At 39.6% G+C, this 12,613-nt stretch overlaps 1 protein-coding gene across 2 annotated transcripts in view; it reads left to right on the top strand.

The window, feature by feature from the left end:
* Nucleotides 1–12,613, top strand: part of LOC137130646 (oxysterol-binding protein-related protein 10-like) — a 61,346-nt gene that overhangs the window by 42,260 nt on the left and 6,473 nt on the right. For both annotated transcript variants that reach the window (XM_067511053.1, XM_067511052.1), the window contains exons 8-11: nt 1,278–1,797; nt 9,597–9,783; nt 10,321–10,503; nt 12,120–12,273. In XM_067511053.1, the coding sequence (XP_067367154.1) occupies nt 1,278–1,797; nt 9,597–9,783; nt 10,321–10,503; nt 12,120–12,273 (1,044 nt within the window). The remainder of the gene's footprint in view (nt 1–1,277; nt 1,798–9,596; nt 9,784–10,320; nt 10,504–12,119; nt 12,274–12,613) is intronic.

Below are 12,613 nucleotides of genomic sequence, written 5' to 3' on the forward strand. Positions count from 1 at the left end.
TGTCCTTTAAAAGGTTAATAATTTAATGCAACATTTATTTGTTTTCTATTTGTAAATGTACAATAATTTGTGAGAATTATTCATTGGTTCAAATCTCAGAGAGATGTAAAATGTGTAAATAGTGTATCTTATCACATTGTTTCTACCCAATGCACAGATTTCCAGCCTCATGTGTCAGACTCACCCTCTCTTTGTTTACTCAGTTTTTATAGTTTGAAATAATCTAAATCTTTTTAATAAATATATAAAGTTCTTCATGGTTCTCTTTTAACCCAGATCCACAACTTTTTACAAGACAAAAGTCTTGATGATGACAGTCTTTCTTTGACTGTCTTCCAACCTATTTATGACGGTGTTTTTTATACCTAAGCTGCAGTTTGAAACTGATGCTGGCTCTAATGTGAGACTGGATCAGTCGTCTCTGCTTCGCTCCTTGTTCTGAAACACCTTTACTTTGTTACACTCCACCCACCTCTGCACAGCTCCTCAGTGCTGTTCAATGAGTCTGTGTCACTAGAAGCTTCAACAGCACGTGTCCACATTACCATAAGTGTATTTCTATTAATTCCCATTATAAAAGTTGCACCCTCTAGGTTTAAGGGTTGATATTAAATAAAAGGTGCAGTGTGCAACATTTATTATTATCAGAAATGGAAAATAAGAACTTTAGTGATTGCTACAGTAGCCCAGAATGGACACGCTGGCTTCAAAGAGGGAATATAATATGTTTACATAATAGAAAAAATTTGAATTGACCTCACACTAATGATCTATGTTAAAATTGAGTTTACACTGTAGAGCTATAGGGATGATGTTTGTATTTAGGCCAACCCAGAGTTCATCAGACCTTCCTGGGTCCCTATTGTAATTTATTGGAATTTGCATTTGGATTATTATGGAAATTATGGAATATGGATTATTATGGATCTTTAATATCGTCCGTTCCCGCTGTGGATCAGCTACATGTGTCTCCCCTTTTTTTTCCATTTCTCCCTCTGTGCTGTAGTAAGTACTTTGTAGTTGGTCTGTTTTTGACCTGTCTCTCCTATTCTCTCTCATAAGACCACAATGAAAGTGAGCTTTTAGGTCACGTGAGTTTTTGTCCTGCACAACTTTTTATGTGTCTGCCTTATCTACCTACAGGTTTACTACCGAACTGTTTCCTTTTTCACGACAGATGTTATTGATTATAACTATTTGGAAAATGCTGGCACGTTATTTTCATCATTGGGCACAATGATCATAGATTTTAAGAACTAACTCCATCCCTCTGCCAGGTGGTGCTCCCTACCTTCATCCTGGAGAAGCGTTCTCTGCTAGAGATGTACGCCAACTTTATGGCTCACCCGGACATGTTCCTCTCCATCACTTCTGGCTGCACACCAGAGGAGCGAATCATCCGCTTTGTTGAGTACTACCTGACTGCCTTCCACGAGGGCCGGAAGGGTGCAGTGGCCAAGAAGCCATACAACCCCATCTTGGGTGAGAACTTCCACTGTTCATGGTATGTGCCTCGGGACCACGTTCGACCTCTCAGGACTACTAACTGTACTGGTCACTCAGCTACCACAGCCACTTCTACCATTCCTGGGTCCTCTCAGAAGAGGGCAGATGGCAGCAGCAGGAAAAACTCAGACTGCTATTGTGTTCGCTTTGTGGCAGAGCAGGTGTCACACCATCCACCTGTATCTAGCTTCTACTGTGAGTGCAAGGAGAAGAAAATGTGTGTCAATGCTCATATCTGGACAAAGAGCAAGTTCCTGGGCATGTCTGTTGGAGTCTCCATGGTTGGGGAAGGTAAGAGGGTATGGAGCTTATGGGTGTGTCCTTTATTTTCACAGATATGTGGTTACATGTTGGCATTTTTCTGACCTTGCAAACATTAGTTTGGTGTTGTCATTCCATGGTACAGAACACTAATTGTGTGAGCAGTGGGCATCATAAAGTGCTTTAACTGCAGGACAAATAACTTTACAATGTCAAATCTCCTTTAATCACACACAGACACACACACACACACACACGATGATGGCAGAGCTCCCATTCAAGGCACTAGCCTTACTCACCAAGGGAAACCTGTTGTTTAGTATCCTGCCCAAGAACAATTAGACATGTGGACACTAGGAGTAGCTGGGATTTCAATCGGTGACCCTGCCACTGATTGGACGCCTGATGGTCACTTCCACAGACATCCCTAGGATGACACTACAGATGGTTTATATGGTAGATTACAAAGTACTGCTCCTAAAACAATCCTTAAGAAACCCCATGTTATTTTAGAGGTGTTGGGGAAATTAACATATCTGGTTATTAAGAACTCTCTATTGGACATATTCAAAGAGACACATTCTAGACAGTCTATTGTCTTCCCTCAGTATATTAGGAATGGGAAGTCAAGCTGTGTTGGATACTTGTTTTTTGTGTGCCATCATTTGGAGGCTGTGCCAAACAAAAAGTTAGCAGTTAACCCATGTAACCACTGAATAGGGTTTACTGTTCAAATGAGCCCATGTCTGCATAAGGCAATTGTACATAGAATTCACCGCAAGCTGGCTTGTTCATGACATTTGTATCATGCAGCTTGTGTTTTAATGTGCTTTGAACAAAACAAGCTCGCCACCAGTGGTGACCCTATTCTTTGCTACAGATAAAGCCCATAAAGGCCAGAACAGTGCAGTCTATAGCTTTAATGGGAAGTTTAGAGCTGTGATTGGAAAATGTGCCAATGTAAGTGTTGATCAGTGCCCCTTTTCAGTGCTCCACACCCAATGCCTGTCCTCACAATACACCTCGAATTCCCACAGCACATATTTTTGTGTAATATTCTAAATGAATAATGTACACATTAACCGCAATCCACCTCAAGCCAGAATGTGTTTGACAATGTTCTGCTGTGTGCTACATATGTGAAACAACTATGCTGTGACACTGTGCAGAGTTCATTTGTGATCATGGCTAAAGAACAGTTGTCAAAAGATGTGTTCAGAAGCCTCAGACATTATAGCAACCAGACTTATTTTTTAAAATTATGAAAATTTTTATCTAGGACTGTGGCCTCAAAAGCCAAATTGAAAAACCCTGTGCTTTCAAGTTATTTCAAATGTGTTATCTTCTGATTTGAGAGCAAGTAGTTTTTTTAAAAAAGCACTCATTGTGACGTCACACCCAACCGTGGAATTGGATATGTGTAAAAAATCCCACTGCTACCAAGAGCTATGCTGGAGACATACAGAGCAGTATGGAACATACATAACTTGTGTAGATGGAGTTTGCATTTCAGCCAGGTGACGAGCAACACAGGATGTAGAGAAACTTTGAAGCCAAGCAGTTAGTTTCCTCAGTTTATACTTCAGTTAACAGATCGCAGTATATAACTACTGTCATACTTTACTTCTGGCAGCTGGGATGTAGGTGCAGCCATAATGTATGAGAACATGCATTATTTATTAGGCTGTGTTCGCTGGGCATTAATATTAAAAACTTCCAAATGGCCTGCTGGAGGACAGAGGAGAATCCTGGCAATTTGAGGGGAAAAAATAAAAATGTCAGATATGAGATACAAAAAATGAGTCAAACAGGGCTAAAATACTGACTAAAATGTTTACTTTTTACACAATTTATTATAAATTTTTGTGTAATGTCAGCATTGACTGTCTGTTAATGCTCATAGCAGAAGTTTCATGTATTCATTTAACTGCTGCACCACCATATGGCTCTACCTCAGGGGCACACTGCTAACTGGTGCAGTGAAACTAGAAATATCATTGTTTGACAGTCTGCAGATGTCCACTACCCAAACTTGGGTGTGTCAGTGAGTGTGCGCATGCCTGCATACTCAGATACAAAAAAAAAAAACAGGACATTCATAGAAGAGACCAGGATTCAACTCTAGTGCAAGACAACATGCAACAGTCACAGGAAATCACTACGTTAACATGTCATGTCACCCATGATGTGATTTTAAGAAAGAAACTGATTTTAAAGCCAGACTTTTTTTACAACCTCAACATTTTTGTTTCCTGTTTAACCCCATACTAACCAGCCCTTATTGTTTTTGTGCCCAACTCTAACCAAACCACTGTTAGCACATATTAAATCCCGCCAAAAACGAGTGTGATACCGGTGCTACTCTGGCGCTTTTGTAAGAAACTAAAGCCACAATTCTGTAAAAAGGTGCAAATTTAACAGACGCCTGCCTCCATTTGTGGTGGAAGCATTTCAACAAGTGGTCCATTAATCTGTATGAGAGGGAAGGTGCAAACTGTGTCTTTTGGCATTACAGGTGGAGGACATGTTGAATAACATGAGCTGTTGGACTTCTAGTGTGTAAATGCAATCTGTGAGAAAGTCTCATTTCCCTTTGTGCACCGTCAAATTTACAGCTAAAAACTATCAACTTCATATGAAACTGCAACTGCTGGCATTACTGTCTCCATATGCTGTCAAGTTTATATTGTTTGTCAGTCGACAAACGCAGGGCAAATTATTCAACTCCCACTTCAAATTAGGTGTATTGATAAAATTTACCAACCTTTAGCTGTTTGCAATGAACATGACCAAATGGAACAAGAACTTTAATAGCTTATCACAACAAATGTTCAATTCAACTTTACAGTACATATAGCACCAATTCACAACAAAGTAATCTCAAGGCACATAAGTCTATAAAGATATATAGAGAAAACCAAACAAATCCCCCTTGAGCAAGCTCTAGGCAGCAGTGGAGAGAAAAACTCCTTTTAACAGAAGAAACCTCGAGCAGAACCAGGCTCAGGGTGGGAGGCCATCTGCCTTGACCAGTCGGGTTGAGTGGATAGTGGAGAGAATAAAGAAAAGCGCAACAAGAAGCAACAAAACATCTGGCAGGTTGGTTGGACCATTTGCTGCACACCGGAAAACACACAGCTCCAAAGCCCGGGACACCTGCAGAAAGGGACAGAGAGAGGGAGAGAAAGACTACAGAAGGAAGAAAAGACCAAGTTATTATACAGTGGTGACAAATGTGGGTTGAGAGGAGGAAAGGAGCTCATTGCAGTGGGGGGTTGGGTCCCCCAGCAGTCACGAGTTTGTTTAAGGAAGGACCCAAGTGAAGAGACGGCAAGAGGGAGGGAACTGATAGACAGGTTTTATTGAAAAAGGCTAAGGGGTTAACTTAAACTTGCTCCTGAGAGGAGGACATGAAAGAAAACAAGACAGGTAGCAAACGTGAAACACGAGGATATACAGCAGGGATAACTAAACTGAATCATAAACCGAGCGAACCAAAACCTCGGACAGGGAACAGAGTTCAAAAACCAGAGTCCGGAATCCAAAGACGGATGACAAGAAAACCAGGGTGCAAAAATGTGTTGTCCAGGAGTTAGAGGGTGAGTAAGGCGGGCATCTGAAACCTATACTAAATCTAAATGGATAAACGGGGAAAACTAAAGACACTAACAAACAGGTAAACACCAAATAAAATACACAGATGAGAAACATAAACCACTAAAATGGAATGAACACATGGATATGAATGCGAGCACAGAAACTAACACAGGAACTCAGGAGAGGCAGACATGAACAAACTGAACATAAAGCACTGGCAAACTGAAAAAACACAGAAGCATATCTAAAACCTGAAATAACCAGGACCAAACAAGTGGAAAATAGAGGCTAGATCAAGTCAGTGAATCAAACAAAAGGCAAACCTCAGACCAAAACCACAAAAAGTAGTGGTTTAATTACAGCTACCTTATAGGCCTGTGGTACATAGCCTGCTTCTAAAGATAGATTGATGATATCTAATATGAATGTATCTATTAAGGGTAAAGCTTCCTTGAGCAGCTTAGTTGGAATAGGGTCTAGCAGACAGGTTGTTGGTTTACATGAGGTAATAATTGAAGTTAGCTCAGAGAGATCTATGGGTAAAAAGCAGTCTAACAGGGATTTGGGGCCTTATTGATGATTCTGGCACTGCTGTACATGAAGATCTATCTGTAATATTTGGGGGGAGGATCTGGTGAATTCTTTCTCTAATAGCTACAATTTTATTCATAAAGAAAGTCATGAAGTCATTGCTGCTCAGAGTTAAGGGAAAACTAGGCTCAACAGAACTATGGCTCTTAGTCAGCCTGGCTACAGTGCTGAACAGAAACCGGGGGTTGTTCTTGTTTTCTTCTATTAATGATGAATAATATGCTGTTCTGGTATCATGGAGAGTTTTTTTGTAAGTTTTTAATCTGTTTTTCCAGGCTAAATGAGATACTTCTAAATTTCTTGAACCTCACTTCCTTTCTAACTTTCGTGTTGCTTGTTTTAAGTTGCGTGTTTGTGAACTATACCATGGAGATCACCTCTTCTGGTTTACTGCCTTCTTTTTCAGAGGGGCAACACTATCGAGTATTGTACGTAGTGAGGCTGCAGAATTATCAACAAGATAATCCATTGTATTGAAACACAATGAAGCAAATGTGAAAGTTTCATTTTTCTTAAATTTGTTCACAGCATTTTCACTTAAGCACCTACTGTATTTTTTCTTACAGCTGTATAGTCCAAACAAATGTTATTTGGAAATGGTCAGACAAACGTCACGTTTATCTTTATCGAGGAGTTTCTGCTCTGGCCCCAGGAAGACATTTGACTATGCTGCTTGAGTCTCTAAATTCACATTTCTGACTATAGAGCTGCTACTTACCAGAGTTGGTTTCTCAGTTGGTGTGTTGCTGAAATTTTAACCAACTGGTGATGTCGGTTAAGCATTAGATCTCTTACGAACCATCACCCAGCCGGACTGGCTTCCCAGTTGCTCTCAGGCACCAGCTACCTGGGCCCAACTAGCTGGATTATTTTCCATGGTGCAGAGTCACATTTCCAATTCTGTGACATTTGCCTCCAAAGCTGCAAAAACCTTACACTTGTTACAAGTGGTTTCTCCAAAGTCAACAAAAAGATCTGGTGGATCAGCTCTTATTGTTTGATAGACTGATAAATGTTTGTTACTGTGATGCTGACTGGTTCTTTTCTGGGAGATGCCCGTGATCTACTCTCATATGCTTTTCCTCCCATAAACATTTCCAGGACTTTTAGGTTTCTGCTTTCTGTGGCTCTGTTCTTACTGTGTTATTGCACTGTAACTAGGAGGATACCTTGGATGGTTCTCTGAAGATTAGGGCACTTACCCTTTTTACCTCTGCCTCCTTCGTATATCTCATTAGTCTACTGCCCAGTACTGTGAGCCTTTGTTGAGCAGTCTTCAGGGCCTTAGATCTCTACTGTCACCCCTTGTTGTAGTTACACCAGGTGACCAATCTTTGATTGGTCTGGATGTTAGCTTCCAGCCTCATTATCCGGATCATAGGTACTGCTCTTTCTTTTAATCATGTAGCCAAACATCTCCAAAATTACAGAGGCTTTATCATTAGTTTAATTGGTCTGATTATGGTGGTTGTAAGGGTGTTGGCGTCTGGTTCATCCAATATTCTATCTAAGATGTGCCCTGTAGTGGGGGGGGGCTGACGCCACTGTTTTTGGTTGCACATCAACTTGTTCTTCTGGGACTTAATTTGTCTGGATTGTGATGTGTAGTTGGTTAATCTCAAGATGCCAGTGGGGTGGCTTTTGCATCTCTAAGATGCATTGGGTATTAAGTTGTTTTTCACTTAGTGTGGATGTTAGTCTTCTATGCTTCTATGCTAGTCTTCTATCGATTCCCTCATCTTTTTCATATGACCTCATTCATGTATTGAATAATAAGGCTAATTAATTGCTTAACACCAAAGACATTTGGATTTAAAATCTAATGATGGATGTCAGACAAAATATCAGAATTTCAATTCTCATTTGATGGTAATTACACCTCGATACATTAAGTGACAAAAATCTTACCAAATGAAACAAGATACAAGCTGACAGTTTTTCAATTGAGGGCTGTTGCCACCGAGCAACGACAACAATGTTTTCAGGAGTTCATCTTAGCTGCAGTTTCATACAGTGTGGTCATAACATGGGTGCACAATCAACAAGACCTACTCTGGACAATATAACTGGGCTCCCTTGCAAATTTTCCCTCAGACTGAAGAAGCTGCATGTAGGAGTATCAAAACATTACCAATCATGAAGAAAAGAGTCCAGTTGACATGATTCAACCTTCGGATAACCACTTGGTGCACAAATGCACACACAACAAAAAGTCACCCCTCACCCCACCAAAAAAACACAAGTACAAGCATTTACTTCTTGGAACTTTTGGATGACCAGATGGTTTTTCTTAGTTTCTCTCCTCCTTCTCTGCCCCTCTGTTCAAATACAGCAAGTACAAAACAGTGCTGATCAGTATGAAAACTATGCTGCCCTATTTGTATTCATCATATATGAAGATATAAATGTGTAACTGCAAAATAATGAGATTCCTGGCTGGTCACAAATTTATAGTAATATTGTAGTACAAAGAATATGTGTCCTTTTTATGCAGGTCAGTGGGTGTGACAGAGTGTCTTGGGGAAACAGATGTGTGCCCAGGCCCATGGCAGCATGGCACATAACAACTGTTAGTTATATAAGCTGCAGGGAGGAGGAAGCAGGGCTGGATGGGAGGTTTGTAAAGTGGGGGTCAGGGTGGATGGTTGGGTTATCAAAGCAGACAACAAATAGTGTTACACCTGTTGGGATTTATGTGCCATAGGAAGAAATCCGAGCTGCATTTCAGTGCCTGGTACAAAAGGCACCTGCTGTCATGGGGACACTCTTTAAACAAATGCTTCTTTGGGTTATGTGAGCGTGTAGGAAAAAGAATATGGTCATTCACCGTAGCTTGGAGGACTTGAAATTTTCGTTGTTCCTCAGGCTCGGAGCTTCAGTACAGTACATTAAATTTAAAATACGATTTCAGCCACTGCATTTCGGTACAGTGTCTCCATCTGAACTTCAGTAAGTGAAGCTCCTGCGGCTCAGGAGGTAGAGAGGTTGTCCACCAATTGCAATCTATATGTGAAATTGTCCTTAGACAAGACACTTGGTTGTCAAGCCAAGAACCTGCTTGGCAGCTGCTGTCATTGGTGTGTGAGTTGGTGAATGAGAAGGAGAAGAGTGCTTTACATGTAGGTACTAATAGGGTTGTATTACTGCAGACCATTTACCATAGACACCAGAGTACTGCACAGACAGGGAAGGGAAATTCAAATACAAAGGGAATTTCAAGCCAAGGGCTTTGTTTCCACAGATCATAGTAAACAGAGACACTTATTTAGTAAAGTCATCATACTTCAGATCCTAAAGAGTGTTATATTTGTTGGTTTATCAGTTCTAGCCTGAGATTTGTAGAATATGTCCAGCAGAAATTATCAAGTGGTGGAAAGTAACGTAGAACATTTATTCCACATGCGTGTTATTGTTCCTGTAAATGAGCTGTTTGTATTGTATACATTTCAGAGGAACCCTGTACTTTATACTTAGCTAAAGTTATTCAACAGTTATACCTAAAATTCAAATGCTAGATATTCTGTCATATATGTCTTTGTCTGTCTCGCTCGCTGTCTTGTCTTAATCTCAGTAATCCTACCATAACCATCCAGACTTGATTCTCTATGCTGTTACTCCTGTTCTGTATCTGTATCTCCCAGGTGTTCTGTATCTATTGGAGCATGATGAGGAGTATGTCTTCACATTACCCTGTGCCTACGCCCGCTCCATCCTCACTGTGCCATGGGTGGAACTTGGGGGAAAGGTCACTATCAACTGTGCCAAGAGTGGGTATTCTGCCACTGTCACTTTCCACACCAAACCCTTCTATGGCGGAAAAGTACACAGGTACACAGCCAGTAGAGAGATCGAACAGCATTTCATTTCATTTAAAAGATCTCAACATACGTAGATACTGTAAATGTTATCAGGTAGATAATAAATGCACGTAGAGTATCAAAAGCATTTTGGTCCCTGTCTCAGAAAACTCACCTAGGTTTTTGTAAAATATTAGATCACTTTACCTCAGTGTGACTTTGATGTACCAACTAACAGTTCATACATATCTGAAAGGTGACAAACCTTTCAGATTTTTAAAAACCGTTACCTGGTACATTAAAGTCAAACCGAGGTAAAGTGATCTAATATTGTTTTTAATATTTTATGTTTTTCAAGTAAATTAAAAACTAATATTTGAAGTACTTTGAATAAAATGGCACATAGTTTAGTTGCTGCATGATGTTTAAATTCAGTACATTCAAATGTAAAACTAAAAGATACTGGTGGAAATGTTGTACACACCTTGATGACTTTGTCTGTTAATAACACTAACTGGTAACTAGCTGACTAACTGAAAACTATTACTAACTAGCTGATCTCTCACAGAGTTACAGCAGAGGTGAAGCACAACCAGACAGGAAATATTGTGTGTAAGGCCCAGGGGGAGTGGAACGGGGTGCTGGAGTTCAGCTACAGCAATGGGGAAAATAAGGTGATAGATACTTCCAAGCTGCCAGTCATCAAGAAGAAGATCCGACCTGTAGAGAAGCAGGACCAGTATGAGTCACGGTGGGTCTTTACAGCATCAAAATTGTTTGAAAAAGAAGTTTCCTGTTGAATCCAGATCAGTGTTATATTAAGGCCTCATTTATAACCACAAAGCAGAGCTGGAGAACTGCATGTTACTTCCTAAGTAAAACATTTTTAAAAACTAACTTCTTGCTTGTAAGAGAAAATACATTGTTACTGTGTTTTCAGTACTTAATGAGGACGTGGTCATTTAGGCAATTTTGGACTTTTTCTTTCAGTGAGACAATTTATCAACTACTTCACTGATTGACTGAACACAGCAATTGCTTATATTTAATTTTTTAACTCAGTATTTATTGATACATTTCATAATTGGAATGTGTAATAATTAATCAAAATGCTTTCTCTGCCAAATATTTTAGGGAAAGTGGAAATTACATTTGACATAACATTTAACTTCAAACCAGAGCCTTATATATATCATAAATTAAATAATTTTGTAAATGCCAAAAATTTGAACATGTTTATTGCTGGAGGGAATGAGGAAAACCAATTATGCAAAAGTATTTCTACTGAATTAAAATGGTTGTTTATTGTTCTTTTGCTAATCTAGCAAACAGGTAGGTAAGTAAGGACTTGTTCCTTACTATAGAGTGTCCACTGTTCTGCGTTCTACATTTCATATACACACATCTGGTATTTTGTGTGGTCAAGTTCCTGCTTGTGTGTAGTTTTATTGGGGGCAAACCATAGAGTTTTCTTAGTCACAACCTCAAGAAGTGATAAACAAATAACGGGAAGGTGATGAAACTCTGAAAATAAGGCTAAAAATAATCTATGAACTCTATGTTAGATGGACAATTGTACTGTTAGACAAAGAGACATGGAAACAAATTGGACATCCACAAAAAGACATGACCATCCTTAAGAGTTGCAAGCAGTTTAAATATGGATGAAACAGCATAAAGTCATGTTTCTGCCTGTGTGTATGTATTGTCCATAATATTCTGTATTCACAGAACGTAAAAGACGTGTTCTTGGTTATTCTTAAATGCTTTCATAGAGGATTTGAGCTCAGGATGAAGCTAAATTAAAGCTGCAATGTTAAAACTGATTTTTTTAAACTATGGATACTCTACTGTCTGACTGTTTTTGAGTGGAGGGAAATCCTTCACTCAAAAACATGCAGAACCACATTACACTAGTTCAATCTGTTCTGAGTTCATTAGTAGCAAGTTACACATGCAGAAATGTAAAATGTTGTAGCGTTTTGTATTGACCCTCACTCGGGGGCAATTAGTTAAAGAACAAGTGGTCTGTGCCTCCCTGGTGGGTTATGGGGACATAGCAGGTGGTCCCTGACCATACGTAAAGCAAGCTGACTTCCTAATGTCACATGCATATGCATAATGCACAGATATTTGCTTGGAGCCTACAAACAGAAGGTCTGTTTCAGTCTTTGGCTTTTAGGAATACAGTTAACAAATGTGATGATCATATAGGAAATGTTTGAAACTATTCATACAAAAGTCAGACTCTTGCCCATATCTTCGAATGATGGGATTCTGTAGTGAGCTATCGTATATTTTACTTCTTTAAGAGTTTCCCAGTAATAACCACAAGTATGAATCATTTTCTGTGTGTTCTTTGTCCAGGCATCTTTGGCAGCTTGTGACAGCATCACTGAAGGCAGGAAATATGGATGCAGCCACAGAACACAAGCACTGCCTGGAGGAGAGGCAGCGCAGTGAAGGAAAACAGAGAGCTGTCACTAAAACACCCTGGAAACCAAAATATTTTATTAAAGAGGTGAGAGGGAGGACACACATTCCCTGTGTCAAGGACCAGAACAGCACTAATCAGTTTAGAACACTAAACAGACAGCATTTAATGTCTACATCATTAAAACTTGTCCTTAGAATAACTGGAACAAACTAAAGCCAAGGTTGTTAGAACAGGAGTAAAATCAGGATTATTTCTCATTTAATGTTGTCAGGATACTTAGTTTAGCGCTGCTCTGTCTGTTCACAGATATGACCAGCTCGTAAACATACATCTTCCACATAGAACTTTGTTTCAGCTTTACTATCTTTTCTATTAGTTATATCAACCATATTAACTGTTTACACCTTGGACACTGCTCTGATGA

This window comes from Channa argus, chromosome 7 (assembly GCF_033026475.1).
Source record: "Channa argus isolate prfri chromosome 7, Channa argus male v1.0, whole genome shotgun sequence".
Taxonomy (NCBI): Eukaryota; Metazoa; Chordata; class Actinopteri; order Anabantiformes; family Channidae; genus Channa; species Channa argus.